We start from the raw sequence: 26292 nt of genomic DNA, 5'->3' as shown, positions 1-26292 counted from the left end.
CGACTGACCGAAGGCTTGACTGAACACTGGAAGTCATTCCTACAGTCAGTGCTGGGTTGCTGCAGTGACCCAGCACTGACTGCTGAGGGGGCTGTGGATCAGGCCCAGAGAGAGAGGCAGGGTCTGATCCACAGCCTCCGTGGCAGCTGTTGATCAGCCATTGCCCCCCCCCCCCCCTCTCTCTTTCTCTCTCTGGGCTTCTCCAGCAGCCACGCCTCTCTTTCTCCCCAGGCCTCCGTGGGGGCTGCTGATGAGCACCGCCTCTCTGATCAGGCCTGGAGATAGGCCCAGAGACGCTGACTGGCATATAAACAGACTAATCAGAACCAAATCTGGGTGAACTGTGAGGAGCCAATAGCTGCCTAGGAGGCAGAGCTTTTGATGCTGACTGGCATAGCAACTGACCAGTCAGAACCAAATCTGGGTGAACTGTGAGGAGCCAGTGGCTGCCTAGGAGGTGGAGCTTCTGACGCTGACTGCCATAGAAACTGACCAATCAGAACCTAATCTGGGTGAACTGCAAAGGCAGAACCTAAGGTGAGGGCTGAGGAGGGGTTTTAAGGGCAACAGCTGTTTGGTGTAAGGTGTAAGAAAGGGGTTCAATTTTTTAATGATCGGTTTGGCAGTATAGTGCATATGGCTGGCTATCAGTCCAGATATAGGGATTATGTATTTTTGTCTGCCAAAAGCATCTCCCCCTGCTGAAAAAGGCTCTCCCCCCCCCCCATTTAAGCAATCCTATCCTATATAATCAATCTATCTATAATACTAATAAAAAGGTAATATGTAATTAGACTGGGTCGACTGACTTCCTTCCAGACAAAGCCATGGTAGTGGGGGCCGAGGCAGAGGCAGTTAGGGCCGATCAGGCTGGCAGGGGAGGGCAGTTGGGGGCGAGATCAGGCCAGCAGGGGAGGGCAGTTAGGGGTGATCAGGCAGGCACAGGCATTTGGGGGCAAGATCAGGCCAGCAGGGAAGGGCAGTTAGGGGTGATCAGGCAGGAAGGCAGAGGCACTTAGGGGGCGATCAGGCAGGCAGGCAGAGATTAGGGGTGATAAGGCAGGCAGGCAGAAGGGATTAGAGGCAATAAGGCAGGCAGGCAGAGGCAGTTAGGGGCTATCAGGCAGGCAGACAGGTGAGCGGTTAAGAGCCAGTGGTCCCAGATTGCGAGAGGGCGCAGGCTGGGCTGAGGGAACCTCCCCCTCCTCCATGCATGAATTTTATGCACCGGGCCACTAGTAAATAATAATTTAATTAGTCACCTGTATTTTTTTGCCTAGAAAATCTCCACCTGATTCTCATTGTTGGTCACTTTTGTGGGACCTCCAGTTAAAGATAGAACTTAAGTAAAGGCAAAACTGATGCCGATGGTGACTAAGAAAACCCAACACCTTTTTCTTTTCTAAAGAAACTCTGCTTCCTGATTTAAATAAACAGTATGTGTTCATAAGAAGCTGCCTATTTCTGTTAAACATCTGTTTAGCTAATCCTTTCTTTGTTATTTTATCATCTATCCAGTTCTTGTTCCTGTTAAGTTATCCTGCTCATAACAACTTTGTTTTCTAAGTTGACCAAGTACTTGTGAAACAGAATGATGTTTCGCAGACACAAAACACCCCACTCAACTCGACGCCACTGAGAGGGCTGACACACAGCAGTGCAGAAGGCGCCCTGTGGTCCCATCCTCACCTTCTCCGTCCATCACCTCAGTATCAGTCTCTGACTGCCTCTCCACTTTCCCCCCCCTCCCCCTGGTCTCTCATGCCGACAAGAGGAGAGGCCCTGAGTGCCAAGGGCTCTTTCCCCTTTAGCCTGACACAGCCTCAGAATCTTCCCTCCGTAATGCTCCAGGGCCTACTCCAGGTTTCCAGTCCTGGTGTAAGTGTTGGCGTTTCATTTACTTAAGACTGACAACACCAAGCTCATGCCAGTTTTTTTGGGCAAAAGGTGTTGAGTAGTTATCTCAACTCTGGGGAACAGAAAATCCTCCTGAATTATAGAAGTGCAAAAAGAAATTTATGTATTATTGATGTAATTTTAAAATTATGTAAAATGACATCATGTACACAAAATTACATGTCTTTTTGAGTTCATAGATCCACTATTTTATGAGCTTCAAGTTAAATTCTTGCTCAGTAGGTCTAACTGCTGTTTAATTTCAGGCTGGTTAAGTAACAACACTCAAAATCCGTACAGTTAAGCATCATTCAGGAGCTGATGGCAGGGATACTTCCTTCCTGATGCCAGGGCTGTCGAGCCCCTGCCCACTTCTGTTTCTATAATATGGTCATGTTTATCACAGGCTTTCTTGTTTCTGATTCTAAGATGGGTATCGCTGCCCTTGTTTGTGTTGCTGAGGGCAGAGCTTCTGTGAAAGCACTACCTGGCAGGAGTGCTGTGCTGATTCCTCCTGCTGCTGGTGGGATTTGTATGGTCAAGTCTGCAGTGAATTTCATTTCCAGGAGAGAGATCTGATGTCTTCATGCGGCATGGTGTTTATTATACTACATTTACATAGTCGTGTAATATGGTTCTGACAGTGGACCATCCTTTTGGAGTCATATATTTTCTTCAAATTAATTATCAAGAGATCCTGCTCTTGTCCCATGTAGGGGTGTGGCACCTGGCAGGTCCACCATGGGTCCAATGAGAGCATGTGAATGCCTGGTACATTACACACATTGGGGCTTAGGGCAGCAGTGTCCATTGCTTCCCAAACATGGGAAAGAAGGATCTGGAAAGATGACCAACTTGGAGACCAGGGTGAACTGGAGGTATAGTTGGAAGCCGCATTTCAAGGGATGGCCATGTCTGTGAGCAGGTTCGAGGCAGCATTGGGCCCTGGGTGTGTTCATGTGTTTCCTGTTCTCGTCCCTCAGTTTTCGGCCATGCATATATATCTTCTAGTAGCGATTATTCCTCGTCCTTCATCGCATCTACTGTTTTGCGAGGAAACCAGATGGCCAAATTCGTTAGGGTTGAAATTAAGATACTGTCTCTTCTAGTAATTCTGGTCATGGGTTCTGGGCAAAGGCACCTCCTTGGAGAAAGATGCATGGGCCAGAGGCTGGTCCTCCAGATGTCCACATGCGTTTATGGCTTTGTTCCAGATGCTATTGTTGTTAAAAGTCATATTATTAAACCAATTCAAACTGTGCTGATTTCTCTTGTCCCCAGTCTGGTCATAGATACTATTGGAGTGTAGGTGACGTCTTACACTACTGCATGCTACTGTCTCCTTTCTTACTTAGTCATCCTTGTGGGGAAGGTTAGGGGAGAGAAGGAGCCCTGTCTTGGAGGGTCAGCTGCAGCAGCTCTGTACTGGAAGGTCCTGCTGGGAGCAGCCAGGGACGTGGAGCCAGCTTCTGCCAGAAACAGAGGCCTTTCTCATGGGGCCCTGCAGCCATGTTGGACCTAATGCATGTGCGTCTTCCACTTACTCTCTGTCAGAGAAAGTTAGAGTAGGAGGCCCCTGTTGCCCTTGGTAAGCTCTGTGATGGGGGTGAGGGGTGAGAGGTGAAGCACCTATTCAGGGTTCTTGCCTACTGGCATATCTGTGCACTCCCATGGTGCTACCTCCTGAGACCCTTGTTTGGGATGGGATGTTGTTTGGAAGAGAGCCAGTTGGTGGGAGAGTTGTAACTGGGGCCCAAGTCTCTCCTCGGTGCTGCCACTCTGTCAGTGTGTCCTCTTGGCAGACTTTACTTTGTTCTGCTTTTGTTTATTCGACGCTGAAATGGGACCTGCTTCAGGAAGGTGCGCCTTCCCCCAAAACAGAGGCTGACGAGTGCTCAGCCTGGTATCTGGTTGGCTCCTGATAGACGCTCATTGTCTACATGGCCACCTCTCGGGGAGAGTGGGTGCATATATCCAAACCCCCCGAAACTGATCACACAGGCAGGGTGTGAGAATGATGAATAGACTCTGAAGAGATAAGTTTTTACTTTACACACTTATAAAAGCAAGATTTAGCCCTAGCTGGTTTGGCTCAGTGGATAGAGCATCAGCCTGCAGACTGAAGGGTCCCCAGTTCACTTCCAGTCAAGGGCGTGTACTTTGGTTGTAGGTTTGATCCCCTACTCAGGTCAGGGTGCGTGCGGGAGGCAACCAATTGATGGTCCTCTCTCCTAACCCTAACCCCTCCCTTCCACTCTCTCTAAAAATCAATGGAGCCCAGCCGGCATGGTTCAGTGGTTGAGCATTGACCTACGAACCAGGAGGTCATGGTTCGATTCCTGGTCAGGACACATGCTCAGATTTTGGACTTGATCCCCAGTTTGGAGGCAGTCGAACAATGATTCTCTCTCATCATTAATGCTTCTCTCTCTCTCTTTCTCATCCTTTCTCTCTGAAATAAATAAAAAATACATTTTAAAAAAAATCAATGGAAAAATATACTTAGGTGAGAGTTTTTTTTAAAAAGCCCCCCAAAATAGGTAAGATTGGTTTTGTTCTTGAATGATGTCACTGGACTGTGACCCTTTGAAATTCTGCATGTTGAGTCTGGCAGAGAACATCCCTTTATTTGTGTGTGTGTGTGTGTCTGTGTGTATGTGTGTGTGTGTGTGTGTGTGTGTGTGTGTGTGTGTGATTTTAGAGACATTTTTTAGAAAACTATATATTTAAAGCATTAATTGGGAAATGTTCCTTTTCTTGTTAAAATTATGGCCATGAATGAATCTTTCAAAGAAAGCAGATCATCTGAGCCTCATCACTGTGAAGCAACTTAGATTAGAACTTAGCTTTTTTAAATGAATTAAAATTATTTGTTAAAGAAATGTTTTAGTAACCTTAGGGAACAGTCAGCAAGTGGAATCTCAGATGGCGTGAGGCATTATGTTTGTGTTATTGAAAATCCCAGATTATGGTTCATAGCACTGCCAAGGTTTGGACCTGACTGCCGTGTAACTCGGTCCTGCTGGGGCCGGAAAAGGCTGAGGGTGCTTGTTCTAATTCCTCGGAGAAAACTGCAGTCACACTTCCTACAACTCTCATTAGGTGGAATGGACATCTTGGTCACGGCAGCCTGTGCCTGTTTTCCAGTGCCTGAGATCCTTTCCCTGATCCAGGAAGTGGAGTTTGGTCAAATGTGACTAGAACACTCCTCAGTCCAGTTGCTTGGAAGGTCAAGGCACAACATTCAGTTCTGGCTAACTTTGGTGACCAGGTCTTCTTGGCCTTGCTCCTTTGTACGTAGAAAATACTTATAAAGTTATGTGGGCATTTTAACCTTGGCAAGACATTTTAAAAACACTTTTAAATGAATAGAATCTGGCTCAGTTTTGAGTACTGATGAAGAATGATGAGGTTAAAAATATGTTTTGGGAGCAACCCTTACATTCTGATTAATTGTGCCTTGCGTTCATGTAACAGTCATGCTGCTGTCCTTTCACGGGAACTCCTTTGGTCATAGCCAGGAATTCTAGACGTAGGTCACATATCGGTGTGCATTGCACTGTCCAGGAGTCCCATCACCTGCCGTGGTGGGCCAGCCTGATGGTTCTGTTCTTCATGACACTGGCTGTTCTTCAGGGGAAAGTGAGGATTCAAGCAAAATGCAAATCTCATGGAGGAGAGAGGAAACATTTGTTTTCTGAAATGAGTGCCTTTCCTATGAGTAACTGTTTAGGAAGCAGGGGCCTGTGGTGTGGGCTGATGGTTGTGCGTGTCTCCTACCTCCTGGAGGGCAGGAGCCTGAGGCGCTTGGTGGACATAGATAGTGTTACTTCCAAGTTGAACTCTTCCTGGGAAAACCAAGAGGATCTCTGAAATTCCGTTTAACTTTTCAGATTTGGATTTGAGCCTCAAAAGTGGGGCCTGCCACAAACAGTCCCCGCAGAGTACAGCAGATGAGCACTCAGCCCTGGCGTGGGTTCCTTCACTCGTTAGGTGAGCTCAGGAAGGTGCTCAGTCGGCCTGGTGCTCTCACCTGCAGTTTGCAGGTGAGGAGAGGAGAATAGGCAGCATTCCCCTCAGAGGTAGGGTGGGAGGACACACAGAGCCTGAGGTCGCTCAAGTCACACTCTGAACTCGGCCCACCTCACTTGTGGGACAGGTAAAGCCACCTCTACGGCGAAGCCTACATGTGGTGGGGTCTGGTGAAATAAAGTATAGTGTGTGTTCTGTTCTGGGAGCCCTTTTTAGGCTCAGAGATGAGCACTCGTGGCTGTGAGTCAGAGTTTGGCCCCAGCCAGGCACCCTCACTCCTCAGATCCCTGCTCTTCCGGAAATGCACTGGACAGCAAGGCTTTGGTGCGTGGGGGATTTCTACTCTGATGTTCTAAGTGGGAACAGTGCATTCCAGCCTATCCCAAACTCCCACCTTTCCCTAGATAGCACTAAAACACTCTCACAACTATGTTACATCCTGAGAGCATTTCTGCTTAATTCAGAGCCTTTTAAAGCACCAGTGACCGGCTTCACAAACTCGTTGCTCGTGTGTGTTGTGCACTTGCAGTAATACACTCAAATGTTGTATGTAAATATACTTCCTATTTACATGGCTAGGACTATGTCCTGTAATTAAATAATATCAAAGCTATTATCCAAATTTGGTCCTAATTTGCATTGTCCTAGGTGCTGGCAGCAGCAAACTGTGGGTTAGGAGGTTAATCCTCAGGAAGGTGAGTGGAAGCTGACAGGTGATACTTTAAAACCATGAGAGCACAGATGATGGGGCAAGCTCAGATGTGAGTATTCAGCAGTGCAGGCCAGCCTCTCAGAAATCATGTGCACCTCCAACAGTTGCGAGCTTGTTATAGCAATTTTTCCATTTAAATGGTGAATTTTGGTTAAAAAATTCCCAAGTTCTTATAGGGAATGTTCAGATACTCAGTTTAAATAGCAAGAGGTTCATGGTTTGGTTCTGATTAATTTGATGTGATTAAACACTTGGCCAACTCAAAATAATTTTACGGAAGTATCTAATCAGTTGGAGAAACAACAAAAAAAATCTGGTTTAGTTTAGGAGATTGCATTGCAATTATAAATTTAAACATGGAAGTGGAGAGATTAGGTTAAATTTGAGTAGTGGAAGAAAGAAGTGGCCAAAAAGAAAGGACATTTATTCTAAAAATATCCTCAGTATAAGGTATTAAAGTGTACATTTGTGTGACAGGTGAGGGAGAAGGTGGTTCTGAAACTGTGAGGTGTGCCCTGCCCTGCGGGAGGCTTTGTGGAGTCAGCATAGCACAGGGGCCTGACTTTGGCACCACAGAGGAAGCAGGAGTGCTCTGAGGTCACACTTGGTGACATGAAGCTCCCAGCCACATGACTTCATATCAAAACCAGACATCTTCTGTAACTCATTTAAGTGAGCTGAAACAAAAATATTTTACTTTTTTCCTCTTGTTAAAGATAATTGTTTTCTTGGGATTTAGATTGCATAAGGCATAGGAAATGTGTTGTTTTAATTAGAGCATCATGTAATACTCAAATTAAGAACATTTTTTTTAGGAGAGAATGGGCATGTAGGCCAGCTGAGCATTTCAGTCACATTGACAAGGATGTGAATCCTCTCTGGGTTAATTGAGATATTTCCGGCAAGGTCAACTGGGATAAGTGCAGCTAAACATGGACAAGGCACTTTGCGTTTAGTATATCCACTGCCTTTGTGATTGCTACTCTTGATTGATTTGAGCACTTGAGTTGCCAGTGAAATTGAGTAAGTGGTTTGTCTCCACATAGTCATGTAAGTGGGAATTATGGTTGAACAAGAAGTTACCATGTCCATAAAAATTGCAGACATTAATTGACATTGGCATTGAAATACAGAGGATTCTAGTTCTAAATCTGCCTGAATTAGAACCAGTTGTGAATGAGTCCTGATTCAATTATATAAAAGTATAAACAACCAGAAATCCATACATTTGTATAAGTAAGTATGGATGTATGGATGTTTGTTATGTTTTAAACTATTTGCTAGTAAGTTGCAGATACCAAAAACTTTATCATAGAACTTGTAAGCACGAGGACACTTCCCTACACAACCAGCTGTCACTCTTGTTTCAGTTACCTCTTGCTGTATTAACAAACTTAGGCTGAAGACGATGACCATTTATTATCTTTCATGATTCTCTGGGTTTATTTGGCAAATCAGGTGATTGTTCTGCTCCAAGTGGTGTCTCTGGGATCACCTGGGGTCATCTGGAGGCTCAGTAGGCTGCCCTGTCTGGGGGCTCACTCCCAGGCTAGAGTGTGCTAGCTTACAGCTGGGAGCTCAGCTGGGCTGTCTGCCTGAGCTCCTCGGTTCTCCTTCATCCACGCTCCCTGCGTGGCCTGAGCCCTCACAGTATGGGGCAAGATTCCAAGAGGGGATGCAACCAGCATTTAAGAGCTGAGGCTGTGGGCCCTGCAAGCCCCCATGGTGATTGTTTTCTTGGAGAGGCAGTGTGGGATACCCATGCCAGGATCTTGAATGGAGAAGGATGAGGTGTGGGATTGCCTGCATCTCTCAGCATCCTTGCTGTGCTTAACACATCTTCACTCGGTTCTTTAAGGAAGGCCATGCCCTGCCCAAGTGCACAGGAGGCACACAGGAAGCGTGGGCTGCACTGGAGTTTGGTTATTCTAAGGCGAGGCACCACTGCAGTTAGAGAATGGACATATTTCCACACAGACATTTATTGGGTGAATCCTATGCTACAACCCCCTGAAATGACCTTCCCTGTTCAGGCTGATGGGTTGGGGGTTATGCCTGTGTTATGACCTCAGGCAGACACCAGCCCACCTGTGTGGCATAAAATCTACATCGAGAAACTTTACATGATTGATTGATGAACTGTGTGCTTTTTTGGGACAGCTTGACTAATGATATAATCTGTTACATTTTCATAATTATACATTGTTAATTATTGAATTGTGGCTTTTAATTGAATTTATTGGGGTAACATTATTTAATAAAATTATATAGGGTTCAGGTGTACAATTCCATAATACCTTGTTTGTATATTGTATTGTGTGTTCACCACCCCAAGTAATTATTGAATTATTAAAAGTCTTAAAAATTTTTTTGCTTCAAACAAATAAGATTTTTAAAATATAGATTTTTACAATTTCTGAGATTCTTTTGCATTCTGTTCATTTCATTTCTTTGCAGAGTTTAAGAAAACAAAAGACCTAAACATTTATTCATGTTTGAAATAACGCTCCAAAAGCAGTCCGTTTTTGGATAATTGGCAGCTGCTGCTGGCTGACCTCCGATTCCTCTTGGGCACCATGTCTGCAGCTCCTCTGCTTACTGGGCTCTTTAACACCCAAGGATAGGCCTCTGTTCCTGAGAGGGTGCTGATGGATGTGTTGTTTTAGTTAATACTAAGTTGCTAATAAAGAACATAATCAAGAAGAACAAGTCAGGGGTCCCTTTAACGTCTATGTAATGTATAAAGGTTTCCCGCCATATAAAATTACCTTCAGGTAAATTATACCTTTCTTCCCAAAACATCACAGGGAGCTAGTCATCTGCCTGCAGTGACTCAGGTATCTCTTTCCTGGAGCAGGGCATGTGCTTTCTCCTATGTCATAACCTCTTTGGTAGTAGTCTGTAGAGCAGGGGTGGGCAAACTTTTTGACTCGAGGGCCACAATGGGTTCTTAAACTGGACCGGAGGGCCGGAACAAAAGCATGGATGGAGTGTTTGTGTGAACTAATATAAATTCAAAGTAAACGTCCTATCTAATAAAAGAGAAAAATGGTAATTGGCGTACGATGATACCCTTTTCATTGGCTAATCAGGGCTATATGCAAATTAACTGCCAACTAAGATTGGCAGTTAACTGCCAACAAGATGGCGGCTAATTTGCATATGTAGGCACAATGCAGGGAGGCGAAAGGGAAAGCAGGAAGAAGCCCCCTGCCACTGACAGTGATCGGAAACCCAGGGGGGAGCTAAGAGCTGGGGGGCAGGGCAAAGGCGGCCCTGGGGCCGCCTTTGCCCTGCCCCCCAGCCATGATCGGAAAATCAGGTGCCTTTTCCGCCCTGGCCAGTGATAGCAGGAAGTAGGGGTGGAGCCAGCGATGGGAGCTGGGCACCGTCGAAGCTGGCAGTCCCAGGAGCTAGGGGTCCCTTGCCTGGGCCAAAAGCGAAGCCCACGATCGCGGGCCGCTGCAGCTGTGGGTCCCCGCTGCCCGGGCCGGACGCCTAGGCCAGAGGCGTTCTGCAGGGGCAGGGGCGGAGCCTGCAACCGCGGGGAGCTGGGGGTTCCCTGCCCAGGCCTGACACCTCTGCCGGAGGCCTCAGGCCTGGTCAAGGGGCCGATCCAGTGATTGGTGATTGGAGGGTGATGAGGGTCAACTCCTCTGGCCGAGAGGCATCAGGCCTGGGTGGGGGGCGGAGCCAGGGATTGGGGGGATATGATGGTCCCCTTGCCCAGGCCTGAAGCCTGGGTCAGAGGTGTCAGGCTTGGGTGGGGGGTGGAGCAAGCGATCAGAGGGAGATGGGGGTCCCCTGCCCAGGCATGATTCCTGGGCCAGAGGCCTCAGGCCTGGGCGGGGGCCAGAGCCAGTGATCGGGGGGAGATGGGGGTCCCCTGTCCAAGCCTGACACCTCTGGCGGAGGTGTCAGGCCTGGGCAAGGGGCCGATCAGGCAATGGGAGGGTGATGGGGGTCTATGCCTCTGGCCGAGGCATCAGGCCTGGGCAAGGGGCAGAGCCAGCAATTGGAGGGGTCTGGGGGTCCCCTGCCCAGGCCTGACGCCTGGGCCAGAGGCATCAGGCCTGGGCTGGGGGCAGAACCAGTGATGGGGGGAAATGAGGGTCCCCTGCCCAGGCCTGACGCCTCTGTCAGAGGCGTCAGGCCTGGGCAAGGGGCCGATCCTGCGATTGGAGGGTGATGGGGGTCAACGCCTGAGGGCTCCCAGTATGTGAGAGGGGGCAGACTGGGCTGAGGGACACTCCCCCTCCCCCCCCCCCACACACACCCAGTGCACGAATTTCGTGCACCGGGCCCCTAGTCATTACATAAAAGGGTACGGTCTTTTTTTCCAATAGTTTTATTCATTTCAAACGGGCCGTAGTTTGCCCACGGCTGTTCTAGAAGAAATGAGACAAATTCAGGAACTTGGTGAATGTAATTCCCCTTTACACATGGGGACAGTAGATAGTAGTTTTTCCAGGATTGTAGAAGGAGGTGAAATCAGGGGTGGATCCAGAACCCAACTCTCATGACTCCTGAAGCTTCAGAGTAGCTACAGTTGTCTAGGACATCATCATCACTGTTGTTATGACCATCATCACTACCACCACCACCATCATCACCATTTATCACCATCACCAGCATCACCACCACCATCATTATCACCAACAACCACCACCATCATTCTTACCATCATCACTACCACCACCATTATCACCATCACCACCATCATCATAATCATCATTATCACTACCACTATAATCATTATCACCACCATCACCACCACCACCACCACCACTCACCACCAAGGAATCGAGTGAGTTTTTTGATGATCTTGAACTGTGTTCTAATCTGTCTTGTCTATTTATTGCCTTCTCTACCTCTTTCAGTTGGGACTGAAATGATGGTGTTTTCTTTGCCCAGCTCATAGGAATTTTAGTTGGGAGTAAGGTAACGGAAGCTATGAAAATGTACAAGAAATGGGACAAATCGTGGGAGCTGTTTCCTGCCTTGGTACAGTGTGCGTTCAGTAGGCACTTTGGTGTGGAGCAGAACCAGGAAGAGGCACGGGGCTGCTTCCAGATACAGGCTGCATGCAGGGTATAGAATTTGAACCCAGTAGGTTGAAGTTTAGAAAGATTTGAACACTCACTTTGTATCAGACTCTGTTGCTAAGTAAAATTATATGTATTGAAACACTGAATTCTGGGTCAATTATTTCTCTGTATTTGGGAGGTTTCCAGCCACTTAGGAAATCTTGAAAGACTTGAGTTTTAGTCATGCTGCTTAGATCATGAATCATGAAATGGTTTAGAACTGGTTTAGCTATATGCGTACTTTGGTACCAATAGGTTTTCTCTTTACAGTTGGATCTAATGTCATCTAAGATGTATGTGATAAAGTTTATATACTGTATGTCTATAGGCTAAACAATGTCAGAGTACTTGATAATTAGGAAGATTCTGTGTGTTCTGGTAAGCCCATCTTCGTAATACTGGATACAACTCACACACACATATGATACATGTGTATTAAACAATACAGTGATAAATCCAGGTTAATCTCATTGTGTATTGATGAGATAACGTTACTAACAATCAACTAACAAACTTGGGCCTTCTTTAAACTTTTAAACCTCTCGACTTCTTGGGCATTTGTGTCCTTCCTTATACTTTGCTTCAAGGTAAATTTCAGGGGCTGTCAGAATTTTCCCCATGAAGCGAGGCCTCTAAATCCAGCTGGGAAAAAGACTTGAAGAGATGAGAAGTATCCAACATTTCATATGTAGGACTTTTTTGGAGTAGGTGAGAAAAATGTGTGTGTGTGTAGGGGATTTGTGTAGGGTATGTGTGTGTGTGTGTGTGTGTGTGTGTGTGTGTGTGTGTGTGTTTGTGTAGGTTGTGCATATGTATGTGTGTAGGATGTGTGCATGATTGTGTAGGGTGCATGTGTGTAGAGGGATGTGTTTGTGTAGGTGTGTATATGTGTGTATAAGGCATGTGTGTAGGATATGTGTGTCCATGCATGCATGCATGTATAGGGTGCCTTTATCTGTAGCTGTAAAATGTCTCTATTTCTGGGAAGCTTTAGTCCACTTTTATTGGTTTGTCACACTGGGGAGAACAGTGTCAGCTTCCCAGATGGCATACCCTGATCATTTCACTTCTAATACAAATGTTCCCTTCAAGGAAATATGTTCCTGTATTGCATGCCAAAACACAAACAGAAATCTTGGAGAACCTACGTAGCTCAGGGAATTCATCCCTATGGAAAAGCCTCTGTACCAGAAATGGTGGAAAATATAATTTAAGCCATTAAAGGTCAGAGCGGAGTTGACTGGTATAAAAATCATCCTAGAAAAGTCACAGCAACAACTGGTTGAAGAGCATGGCCCACTGGCAGCCTTGGGCTAAGCGAGACCCTGTAGGTTCGTCACTCTGTCTGAGGCGGTTGGCTCGGACCAGACAAGAGGCCCACGGTATTTCCTGCTGCTGGCTCTAATTTTTCAGGAATCCTTCTGGTCCCCAATAGAGGCTTGTTATATGAATCAAAACAGACCGGATGCCAGTGAGCATAGAAAACCAAGAACTCGTAAGCTCTTTGGTTTCTCCTGAGCGGTGAGGAGGGAGTTTGAGGCTCCGGTGACGATTGGTTAGGAACGCTGGCGTGTCCCATGAGGCCTTTTGTTTTGTCCCTATAGTTGTAACGGAGATTGTTTCAGGTCAGGAAAGACCAGGAAAAAGCTGGGCAACAGTCTGGGCTGGGCAGGGTATTATAATGTTAGAGAGAAGCTGGATGAAATGATTACTTAAATGTACATTTCCAGTATTTGGGTAGTTGAAATGACAATGTCTTTGAAGGGGCTCTTACTAGTATTGGCTGAAGTATCTTTATAATAAAACCCCAAAGATAATTTTCAGAGATTTGGACATATTGCACATTAGTCTCTGTGCTCACGACCGCCCTGGGCCCCTTTGGTGGAGTTCTACATCAGTCTTCTGACCAGATAGTTAATGGAGGAGTGGCAGTCCCTAAAATTACAGAATCATTTTTTATCAACTTCATTATTGTCAAATATGTATTTAAAAGGTTAAATAGTTTTAATACTGTTAGATCTAAATTTTGTTCATTTCTATTCTACACAGTACCTGGGGTAGTACCAAATTATCAATATTTAATGATTGATGAATGAATACAATAGTTATTATTACAAATTGGCACTTATTTAATTGTAAGAGACACAGGTTAGTTGAAGAACTTTGAAACAGTTCCATTTTTAAACCATTAAAAATGTAGTATATATTCATCAATAATTTTAACCATGAATAATAGCCTGGAAATGTATGGAAGAGTTCTTTTTAAAAAAAAAATACTTATTGATTTCAGAGAGGAAGGGAGAAGGAGATAGAAACATCAATGATGAGAGAGAATCATTGATTGGCTGCCTCCTACACACCCCCTACTGAAGATAGAGCCCACAACCTGGGCATGTGCCCTCACCTTGAATGGAACCGTGACCTCCTGGTTCATAGGTTGATGCTCAGCCACTGAGCCTTTCATGCCAGGCTAGAAGAGTTCTTATTTAAAACCTACAGCTCAATAACCTGAAAATGTGTGACTCCTGAGCAATTCCATTTTTCTTTTTAGTTGCAGAAATTTTTCAGTATAAGGAAGCTTTGGTGATTTCTTTTGGGCTTTTCTGAAACTTTTCTGTCACAGTCTTTTAACTGTGTATGTGCCTGCTAGCAGGCTGCTGTGTCATAATAGAAACTGAAATATGTGTGACATGCCACTGGGTTTGGATTGAAGAAAAAGTGTAATAGCTGAGACCATCAGGTGTGTGTGTGTGTGTGTGTGTGTGTGTGTGTAGAGACAGGGAGAGGGGAGATTAAGAACACATTGAACTAATAGCTGCTTTGTGCATAATATACATGCAGGTCAGGCAGATCATCTAGGAATGGTTTTTCATGTGCACATAAATATAGTTGGTCAGTTACTGTTAGAATTCATTCCATTGTTTCATGTTGATTCCCAAAGTAAAAAAACAAAAAACTTGTAAAGTGACACAGACAGATTTTTAATTCTGCCCCTTCACCTGCCCCTTTGAGCTATTTGCTTGCTTTCAATAACTACTTTCACTTAATGTTCCTATGTCATCAGATGTATACATGGCACCCAATACCATGTACTTGTTATGGTATAGTTCGTAGAAATAAGCCCGGTGCCTACTGATGAAGGCTGGTCTAAGCTCTGAGGATGGCATTCCAGCTGGTGAAAGATGAGATTTGATTTATACAGATGACTTTGAAGTGGGAGCCTTTAGAATTGTGATTGTGTGGGCCAACAATCCAGCTGTAGATCTTCTGTCCATGGATGGAGGTAGTACCTCACCCAGAGCGGGTCAGGCAGTGACCGAACAGTGAGACATGAACTCTCCTAGGCCACACACCCACATATGGGCACCAACCCCAGTCCACTGGTAGGTCCATCTCATTGCGTTGAAGACAGTCGGGTAAACCAGGCCCCAGTTAATGGAAGGCCTGCTGAAATAGGATGGAAAAGTGTGGCTCCTTAAAAATAGGTCCTCATGATGTAAACAGTTGGCAAATCTTTTTGAGAGAATTACCTTCCATTTGGGGTGATGTTCTGTTGGCACCTGAGTTGAATTCCCAAAAGCCCCTCCAGAGTTGGAGAATACACCAAGGCTTAATAATTTGTGATTGGCAGGTGTTCAGCTAAGAGAGAAGTTGGCCAAAAAGAAACTGAGTAAAGGCCTTGTAGCTGTTTTCTCTTCTTAACTAAGGCTTAAGTAGAGGGGATTTTAGCATAAATAATTCTCTTTGTTTTAATGGGAAATGATTATTAAAGTAAAATGAGCTCTTAAGATTTCTTAGTGGTATGATTTGTTGCGTAATCATTCTTTTCGATTTTTTCTAACATGTCTCAGTCACCCACAAGGGATTGGCTCTGGCCTGTGGTGCGACGGGAGCAGCCCCGAGGAGTTACTATAACTGTGTTCAAAGCCTCTTCTGTTTGGTTGTATTTTTATTGGCCTGTGATCCTGGGCACATAAGTTAGCCTCTGAGGCCCCATTTCCTCTTGGCAAAGTAGAACTAATGATAACAAACAAGATGGCATCTGTGTTGAATGCCCAGTGTGCAGCCGGGGCCCCGGGACCCCAGCCAGTCCTGCTGCTCCCATGTAAACTCACTGGCACCATGGTCCTGCCCACCATCCAGGGCTTTGGGTCCTTGTCTGCTCACTTTAGGGCTGAATGGTGACCGACGGGCTCTTCTGATGACTAAAATAGCGGATGTGTGATCCTGACATTTGCAGCCATCGGCAGCAGCCATCAGCAGCCAGGATGTCCCTCAGAGAGGACACTGCAGTGGAGCAGAACCCAGGGATATCCCTTGTTATTGGCCTCTCTTATATGAACCCTTGCACTCCTGGCTCAGTCTTCTCTAGGCTCCCTCACCCACTGGCTTTCCTCTTCGGTTTGGCCAGTGGGGGGCATAGGAGGAAGGGAACCCCGAGCTCCAGGCCTTCATTCCACTGATCTGCCCTGGGCCATGGCCTGCACCCCACCCCAGCACAGCTGTAGCTTGTAGCTTTAACTCCATATCTGCGAAATGGGTTTTCTGAGGTTGAATCACCTTCAGGAGGAAGTTTGTCCTTCCTCCCTCCTTTCTTCCATCTCTCATTTGGAGTTACCGGGGTGGTGGTTTCTCATTTCAGTGTATGAGTGATAGCACGAACACAGACCATGCTGGGTAATATGGAAGCATGCTGTAAAGTGTGAACTCCCTCTTCACGAGCAGCCCTCACTCTCCTCCCCAGAGGTGGCCCACCATTGGCTGAGTGTGAAGTGTTTTTTGAGTTTTTCACTTGGACAAAGTTTAAAGAAATTTTTTTTACACCTGAAGTTAAACATTTGTGTTGTTTCTGACTCCTGGTGTCAGTTAATCTGACCTCGGAGTGGGGTGCCTCGAGCACACTATGCAGTGAGAGCAAGCAGTTGTCACATTCGAACCAGGCTTTTCTGTGTTGGCCCAATGTGTTTGTGGGCAGCGTGCTGTGTGCTTTAACAGTGCTAATGACTCCTGGCCCATCTGAGGTGCACAGGGGAGAGGATAGGGTGCTGGTCTGGTTCAAGCCTAGGAACCCTTCAGAAACAGGCATATTAAAACTGCCATTGTCCTCGCCCGTCTTACATTTTCCTCTTTCTGAACCCTAGAGGTTAGAAAGATAGTCTCTCAGTGTCAAGGGACTGAGGTAACACACTGTGAAGTCCCCAAATTCAAAATGATAAATGATCCCAGATGAATGATCCATAGTGTCAGGAGTCCAGGGACCTGCTGAAGGGATTCTTCTTAAATTGAACTTGAAAGGTGTGTAAACTAGGTCTTTACAAATCATTGAAGATAACACAGTGTGTGTATCTGACTGTCCCTTCATTTAAAAGCCCCACAAAATTAACAACAGTGAATTTTGAACCTAAGGCTGATTGATCTATTAGAGATGCCTGTGGGTTTATTAGTGGGTTTTTCTTTCACAGTTATCTGTCCTTCTGGCCATCTCCAAACAGGTTTCACCTCACAAGAAGGAAGATGATGATGATGTTTATGTACCACACCTTCTGTTGAGTTCAGGTGGTTGTAACAGAACACCACAGAGTAGGGGCTTAAACAATAGACCTTTGTTCCTCACCATTCTGGGGGGTGGAAGTCAGATTAGCCTGCCGGCACAGTTGGGTTCTCGTGAGGACTCTGTCTCTGGTTATGTCCTCCCATGGCTTTCCTTGGTGCATGCATGGAGAGAGCACTTCTCTCAGAAGGGCACTAATTCCATCATAGGGACCCACCCTCATGGCCTCACTGAATCCTAATTGTCTCCCAAAGATCCTTCCTCCATACACCATCACAGTGGGGGATAGGGCTTCAACATACAAATTTTGTGTTGGGGGGTTCCACAGGCATTTAGTCCAGGGCACCCTGTCTGTTCCTAGAAAGGATATGGGATGTTGTGACTGAGCTCTGCTGTGGATGCAGAAAGGGATTTGAGCCTGAAAATATTTGTGGCTGCTTGGTCCTTGATATCTTGATCAGACAGTAATCTCACTGTCTTACCTCAACGTGGAATTTTCTGAGAACTCCTGGAAAGTTCTTGGCCCCAGGTGGAGCTGGAGCCCAGTAGCCATTTGCTCAGTGGGTCTTGTTAAGGGAACTGAGTGTCAGGAGAACAGCTCCTGCCCATGGCCAGTTCTTCTCAATGGGAAATCGGAATCTGGGTATTTACTTATTTATTTATTTATTTTTAATCCTCACCCTAGAATATGTTAATAATATTAATGAGAGAGAGAGAGAGACAGACAGACAGACAGACAGACAGACATTGACATTGATGTGAGAGAGAAACATTGATCGGCTGCCTCTTATATGTGCCCTGACTGGGGATTGAATCTGCAACATTTTTGGTGTATGGGATGATGCTCCAACTGACTGAACACCCGGCCAGGGCTGGAATCTGTCTCCTTTGAACAAGAGAGAAAGATAGAAACATCAATGGTGAAAGAGAATCATTGATCAGCCGCCTCCTGCACACCCACACTGAGGATTGAGCCCAAAACCTGGGCATGTGCCCTGACCAGGAATTTAACTGTGACCTCCTGGTTCAAAGATCAATGCTCAACCACTGAGCCACACTGGCCGGGCTGGGATCTATTTTTTTAATAGACCATCGGCTTGTGTCTTCTGAATTTTGGCAGCTTTCTTATTATGGTCTTTAAGCAACAGGAGCAACTTAAGATTTGAGCTGGTGTCTGGCTGCTCTTGTCTACAGCCCTGCACTACTGAGTTCATGTCTGTGTATCTTGCTGGGTGGCATCAGTCTTGTACTGGCTGTTCTTGGTTCAAGACGTGCCTGTACTGGACCCAACGCAGACCTGCGCTCACACCTGTTAGGGTGTCCAGGAATCCTATAGCCCAGCGATTTTGGGGGGAGACTGTTGGCTTCTCCTTTGAAAGGGCAGAGGGGCAAGCTATCCTTTGAGTTCCCTAGAGAGACCCACCTGTGAAGAGCTGACAAAGATTAGGGAGAGGAGAGGAACTGTCAGGATGTTCTCAGGAAGCAAAAGGCCTGAACTTTTGTCAATTAAATACAGTTGACCAGATGGCCCTGGGCATGTATTCTAGCTGAGGGTTTGAAAGTGTGAAGACTGTTCCTGGGCCGTCATCCTTAAACCAGTGACCGCCACTGGGTGGCTTAAAACAGCCAGAAATGCATCTTCTTCCAGCTGTAGAGGCCAGAAATCCAAATGCATCAGCAGCAGGGCAGCACTCCCTCCAGAGGCTCTAGGGGTAGATCCATCTTTGTCTCCCCTGTTCCTGGGCCTCCTGACAGTCCTTGGCTGTGACTGCATCACTCCAACCTCTGCCTCTGTGTTTCCATGGTGTTCTCCTTTCTTTATCTATGTCCAATTCCCCTCTTCTTATAAGGATATTTTTCATTGGATTAGGATCTATCCTGTTCTAATGTGGTCTCATCTTTTGCATTCTCCAGGACCCCATTTCAAAAGAGTTCCAACTAGCTGTTTCAGAGGTTAGGACCAGGAGATAGCTTAGAAGACATAATTGATCCTACTATATCCCTGACCCCAACATTGGCTGAACCCCCCCCACCCCCCCTTGGGCCTACATCCCACAGAGATGTGTGACAAATCCAGGCTCTGCACCATGACACAAGTTATTTGTGAAACAATGTGAGTTGGTGACGTTCTGGGTGCGGTGGGGCTTCCTGTGGGAGATGCCTGTGTGCTCTCTGTGCCTTCAGAGTCCCTCCTGGGACTCCCAGTCACTGTCTGATGCGCACACAGGCGCAGTCTTTTCTTCACTTGTATGAAAGGACACTCAGTAGTGGGCAGATTTTTCTGCATCTCCTCAATGCATGGAAGTTATGATGCACTGAGGGAGGGGTTCTCAACCTTGGCTGCACTTTAGAATCACCTGGGAATCTTTTTAAAATCCTGATTTCTGGGCCTCATCCTCCGGAAATTCTGTTTCTTTGTTACTAATGATGAGGCCCAGAAATCAGGATTTTAAAAAGATTCCCAGGTGATTCTAATGTGCAGCCAAGGTTGAGAACCACTGCACTGAGGGTAGGCATGGGAGTGGAGTCGCCTCTAGAACGGTTGCCTTGAAAGGGGAAGAGTGCCATCCTCACCAAAGGGCCTCTGGTGAAGACAGAGATAGGGTGACACCTAATGAGACTTTGTCCACTGGATGTGTAATAGTCTTACTATTAGAAAGTAGTGATAATAGACTTACTATTAATATTCAGTGTATAATAGTCTTGCTGTTTAGTAAGTAGTGATAATAGTCCTACTATTAGTAGTCAGGGTGTAATAGTTTTACTGTTAAGAAGATCAACCAAAGGACTTGTATGCATGCATATAAGCCAAACCAATGGACACGGACAACAGGGGATGAGAGCATGAGTGGCGGGCGGGGGAAGGTTAGGGGTTAATGGGGGGATGAGGACACATTTATAATACCTTAACCAATAAAGAAATTTTTTTAAAAAAGCAAAACTCTTTAAAAAAAAATAGTCTTACTGTTAGTAGCTGGTGTACAAATCAGTTTCTGAACTATCTTCTCTATAAGAGATGGCAGGCACCGTGGTTTATCACAATAGAATAGTAACACTGGGCTGATGGAGGCTGTGCTCCAGTATGAGGAATATGTAGATGTCCCACTAGTCATCATGAATATCGAAGCTGTGTTTCTGCAACATGATGAACTTTTAAATTTATGCAAGAACCCTTAAATATTTCCTCTGTAGGTGCACCTGCCATAGGAGGCACCTCTCTTGGTCTTTTCCAGGGAGGCTGTGGGTCTGCAACCTAGATCACTCCTGCAGTTTGGGTTGTAGGTGAGAATATGAAGACTGAAAGACTTTTTTTTCCATTCCAATTAGGAGGGAACATTAGTTGACACCCATATCACTCAGTAAAACATGGACATTTATAAAGTAGTACTTTATTAACGCTTCTTACTGAATTAAACTCAACAGGAAAGTTGCATCACGTCTTTTTAGTTGTTTTGTTTTGCTACATCACAGTGAACACAACAATAATTTTTGCTGTTCTGTGCAGTGAGTTTTCGGAATTGAAAAAAGGTCAGAGCTGTGAGAACAGTCATGGGACAGTGAAAGGAAGCATCCCTGAGCACAGTGCTTGCATTGTCTCTGTCTGTGAGGTGGTGGCCACTTTGTTCTCATTATCAGTTGGGACGATAGCTGGCATCCCACCTCATTGCAGCCAGGAAGTGTGATGGCTGGCAGACTGACAACCCTACCCCTTTCCAGTCTAAATGGCACTATAGTGATCTAATGAATCACTTACATGCATAATTAAAATAAACCTTTCATTTCGTTCTTGCTCTGTCTCACCCACTCCAGAAGCTAGAGACCTCCTGGGAAAGAGTGAAGGGCCTTGGACTTGACTCTGGCTGAGTTATTAAACCTCCCTCCATCCCCAACCCCAATCAACTGGAAAGTTTTAAGACACATGGTTAAGATTTGTTCCTAGGAAGGCTAAGCTATCTGAAACGGGGATGAATACCAAGTATCTCCAGGCTCCCGTTTCTGCTTTATTCTATTTTTTAGGTTTTGTTTTGCTTTCTCTTAGATTGTGTTTGAGATTCTTGCTCCCATGCTGGAACACACAAGCCACAGAGCATATGGCAGAACCTGCTTTTTATTACTGCTTGCCACACAGCATCTTTGTGTGCACATAATCTAGACCTGGGTTCCCTGGGGCATCTTCCCTCGGGTCCAGGCTGTAAATCTGGCTTATGGCTATTAGCCTGTTAGCTTTGCAACTGTAGCCTTGCTGGCCATAGAATGCTTTTCTGTAATGTTGGCTTGAATCTGAGGGCTGTGAGAAGTCTCTGTGCTGGGTCTTGTTGAGGACCGATCCCAGAGGAGCCTTGCCGTTTGAGCTCCTTTTGGACCAACTACTAATGGCGATGTGGTTTATGAAAGCACTCAAAAATGGAGTCTAGGGAAATATGCTGCTGGTCCGTTAGAGAGTTTAAAGGCTTAAGAATGGTCATTTGTTTTTGGTGTTTGCTGTACAAATGTACAAAAAAGATTTCAGGCTGGTAGATCTCCTGGCCAGTTGGTTTGGGTGTGTCCCTGGGACAGGCATCTTTCTCTCAGCTCCTCACTTTTCTATGACAAGGAAGCTACTCCTTGAATTAATATCCAGATTTGAGAAAGTCAGCCTGGTTAGTTGATTGCATTACCTTTATAAGTTCAATTTAAAGATATTTTATAAAATTGATTTTTAGTGAGAAAGGAAGTTGGGGGGAAAGATGGGTGTGAGAGGGAAACATTGATCGGCTGCCTCCTGCACACCCCCTTCTGCAGATCAAGCCTGCAACCTGGACATGTGCCCTGATCCGGAATCAAACCAGCAACCTTTTTGGTGCACAGGATGATGCCCAACCAACTGAGCCATACTGGCCAGGGCAGCAAGTTCAGTCTATAATAATAAAAGCGTAATATGCTAGTTAGACCGGGCAGCTGAACGACCTTCTGGATGTCCTTCCTGACGAAGCCACGGGGGCTGAGGCAGAGGTGGTTAGGGGTGATCATCAGGCAGGCAGGCAGGTGAGTGGTTAGGGGCGATCAGGCAGGCAGGCGAGTGGTTAGGGGCAATCAGGGAGGCAGGCGAGTGGTTAGGGACAATCAGGCAGGCAGGCGAGTGGTTAGGGGTGATCAGGCAGGCAGGCAGAGGGTTTAGGGGTGATCAGGCAGGCAGAGAGAGTGGTGAGGGGCGATCAGGCAGGCAGGTAGGCCAGCGGTTAGGAGCCAGCGGTCCCGGATTGCAAGAGGTTGGACATCACCCAAGGGGTCCCGGGTTGCGAGAGGGTACAGGCTGAGCTGAGGGACACCCTCCCCCACCCCCCACCCACCGCACGAATTTCGTGCACCGGGCCTCTAGTTTAAACATAAACACAAAACAAGTAAGGGATTTGTTTCTAGGGGACCTTAGGATTAGTGATCTTGTTCCTGGCTATAAACTTAATTAAACTGTTACAAGCAGATCTTGTAAGTGCATTAAGGGTTTTTTGTTGGTTTCTTTGGGGGGGGTGGGGAGGAGTGTTAGGCTTTCTTTTCTTTTTTAATCTGGGTGGATTCTTGATTGGATTGGGAATTCTATATCTGAATATTACTGAAAAGTCCCTGGGCTTCTTGCATTTATTTTTGGTTCTGCACCAGTTTTGCATTATCTCATTTGGATATTAAATAGTTTCAGAATTGGCAATATAGAGAGGAAAACCAGATGTGTGTGCTCCACAAAACAGTGCTCTTAGGTCCAGGATCCCCTTAGTAGGCTGCTTTATATCTGTGCCCTGGGCTATTTTCTTTTGGAAAATAATTGGCTGTGCTTCAGAAATGTAGAGGAACCCTCTAAATGAAGCTGGGGTACGGCTCATGCCTGCACCCCACCCATGAGTGCCTCATGGACGATGTGCTGCCCTTTGGGGAGCCCCACAGTAAGTGCAGCCGCAGGCTCACAGTGGCTGGCAGCCGGGAGGTGCTGCCTCTGGCTACTGGCCTGGAAGCTCACTGCATTCCAGTTAGATCTTTCTACATTCCAGAGCCTGTTTGGAAAAGGTACTGAACAGAAAATGAGCAGGAAGAATGAAGAAGGAGCTGAAAGCTCATTTTTGGGAAATGAGTGGGAATTCATCCAGGCCAGCTTTGTGTCGCTGATGGGGCATGGTGAGAGGAGCAGGAGGCAGGCTTAGGTGCTGGGCCACCCACCCTCTCCCAATGCTGGAGTCAAGGTGTTGGAGCTGAGCAGCAGGGCTTCCGCTGAGGCCCAACATGGTGGAAGTCCCCTGGGCAAGTTTCTCTGCAGGATCTGGAGTACGAGCAGGGGAAGAATGATAACTAAGTGGCTGAAGGTCTTTTCCTCCAGTAGTTTGCACGTTAAATGTTTAACTCATTTCTGATCACTGAGCAAAACCAAACCAATGTGGAAATGTTTAAAAGGCATAGCATTTTGAATGAATTCCCAATGGAGAACATTTTCCTATTTTTATTTTCATTTACCAGCCAGGCTGGTAATGTGCCTATCTTCACTATTATAATTCTGCACACTTAGATTCTGAGATTTCTGACATAATTCTTAAGATTTAATCAGCTGTGTAGATCATGTGAGAAGTCCCTTTATTGGCAATGCTGACAGGGGAAAATCTATCTTAGGATACTGTAAAATGCCTTCCGTTTGTAGAGGGTTGTGACTCATTGCCAAAACCAGAGTACAGGCAGAACCTTCTCAGAAATAAGTTCCATGATTTCATAAGTTTCCTTTAAAAATTGTTATATGATTTGACCTTAAATTCACTTGTTAAGGGATCTTTAAAATATACATCAATTATAAACTGTAACTACATTAAAATATCTAACATTTTAGCTTAGTATTTGAAAACATTGCTTAGATTTTTAAAGTTCAGTCCAGGATCTAGAAATCAGTGCTGAGTTAGGGCAGCCATGGCGTCGCAGTCTGTACCCTCTCTCGCTTTCACCCACCAAAAGGGCAGGTGGCTGTGTGGTTTTGAGGATTTCCTACCAGGTCTCTTACCTCTCATCTTTTCCCCATTTTGATTTTCCGAGCTGTTGTGGAGCAGCATTATTGCCTGGCACAGCCTCTGACCTGAAACACAACCCTCCACTTGGTGGGATGTTGTTGCCCACATTACTTTTTCCTCAGCTTTGACACTGGGAATAAACCACACTTGATTGTGCCAATTAGACATGAGGTGCCACACTGGGGGGACATGAGGGCTGGTAAGCAAGAACATAGCGTGGACAGTCCTGCATGGGACTACTTCATAAAAAATTCACAGATGCCTGTAAGTCAGGAGTGAGTCTGCTCACTAAGAGATGTAGGTGCAGATGCCACAAGCACGGTGCCAGGCTCCAAACCAGCAGGTCTCCCACTCGCAGCTGTGTTGTCTTAGACTTGAAATAAGGTCGTGTGGGACACGGGGTCAACTAATGACACATTGTCTAGTCAGTGTTTCTGCAGGGCTCCTCTGCTGAGCTAGAGGTTTTGAATCTCCAGATTCCTAAGAACGTAGCTATACATTAAGTAGCACAAAGAATTGACAATTTGAGAGATGTTGTGAAGATAGGGAGCGAGGAAAGATGAAGCAGAGTGGTTCAGTCATTAACTTCAGACTTACAGACCAGAGTGAAAGCAACCTGTGGAGAGAAGGAACTGGTGGTCCACCTCCAAAAAGAGGCAAAGGGATGAAACACAAGCTAGCCACTGCCGAACCCTCTGAGGAACAGAGGCTCCTAAAACACTTCCATGACTAAACACAGCTTTGTGTCTCCCTTTCTTCAAGTCCCAGATAGTGTTTCTTGATTAGAGTCCTTTGACCTGTTCGTGTTGGGAGTTTGTGGAGTAAAGAGCATATAGGGATGCTTGCTGGAGGGACCTAGGGAGCCCGCCTAGATCTTGCTGCTCTTTCTTAAAAAACAATGATGCTTTCCTAAGCCACAAGGAGACTGATGCCCAGCGGAGGCCTCTGGGCCATGCAGAGGGGACTTGGATTCTCAGCTTTGAGAACCGAGGGCTGTGGGTGTGCTGAGGGGATATCCCCAAGCTCTGCTGTCTCCTGACTGCTCCCAGGCAGAGCTGGCTCCTCAGGTGGACTGTGGCCACGCCAGCTGCAGCCACACTAACTGCTCCTTTGACTGCTCAACTCTATGGATCATGGGTGGGGGGAGGAGGAAGGGTGGCAGCCTCCCTTGAGATGGGGAAGGAAAGCTATGGAACTGGATAGAACCGTGCCCTGTTTTCTGATCATGAAAGATCTGAAGGAGAGTAAGTGCTGGGGAAAAGAAAATGTGAATTCTTAGAGGAGACTTCAGTTTTCTCTAATTTTATTTTTTAACCTTTCAAAAACTCATTAGTGCAAACAGTTTATAATGGAAATGAGTAGTGTTTTAAGTAAGAGCCATTGTTGTCAGCTCAGCCCTCTGGGGATCCAGAAGCAAGTTCCTGTGCTCAAAGAAGGCAGTTTCGGAAATGGCGAGTGCAGTTGTGAATATCCTGTGGCTGCTGTGTAGACTGGAAGGCAGAAGCCCAACGTGGTCTCCTTGGGCTAAAGCCAGGGGTCGCGGGGCTGGTTCCTCTGGAGGCTCCTTTTCCAGCTTCCAGAGGGCTCCGCAGTCCTTGGCTCGTGGCCCCTTCCTCATCTTCCTAGCCAACCATGGCCAGTGACTCTTCGCATGTGGCATCCCTCTGCCTCTCTGCAGCTGGGAAAGTCTCTGCTTTCAAGACACCCGTGTGACATTGGGCCCACCTGATACTCAAGGGCATTCTCCCCATCTTGAAATGACCAGCTCAATCCGTCCGTCTGTAGAGTGCCTCTGCGAGTATCAGGGCACACACCTGCGGGTCCGGGGAGAAGAAGGTGTGCATCTTGGGGCAGTATCCTCCCAACATAGCCGGCTGGTGTTAGAATGTGAAACTGTGGTTTCTGAAGAAACGAAAAGTAGTTAACAACCTTCTGTCATCTTTTATTCTAAAAATGGAGTTTACCTCTTTTTCCTTTATGAGTTCCTTGTTAAAGAAA

General features: G+C 46.1%; 1 protein-coding gene across 15 annotated transcripts in view; it reads left to right on the top strand.

Annotated features, from left to right (window-relative positions):
- Positions 1 to 26292, top strand: part of BANP (BTG3 associated nuclear protein) — a 153201-nt gene that overhangs the window by 93693 nt on the left and 33216 nt on the right. Inside the window, exon 12 of one of the 15 annotated variants that reach the window (XM_059667111.1) lies at positions 9098 to 9465. The exons of 13 other annotated variants lie outside the window; for them this stretch is intronic. In XM_059667111.1, the coding sequence (XP_059523094.1) occupies positions 9098 to 9121 (24 nt within the window). In that variant the 3' untranslated portion in view covers positions 9122 to 9465. Of the gene's footprint in view, positions 1 to 9097; positions 9466 to 26292 lie in introns of those variants that run through there. One more of the 15 variants, XM_059667112.1, reaches the window with a different exon arrangement.

Source organism: Myotis daubentonii, chromosome 15, assembly GCF_963259705.1.
Source record: "Myotis daubentonii chromosome 15, mMyoDau2.1, whole genome shotgun sequence".
Taxonomy (NCBI): domain Eukaryota; kingdom Metazoa; phylum Chordata; class Mammalia; order Chiroptera; family Vespertilionidae; genus Myotis; species Myotis daubentonii.
The sequence above is the reverse complement of the archived record's forward strand: the minus strand, read 5'-3'. Positions and strand labels throughout refer to the sequence as shown.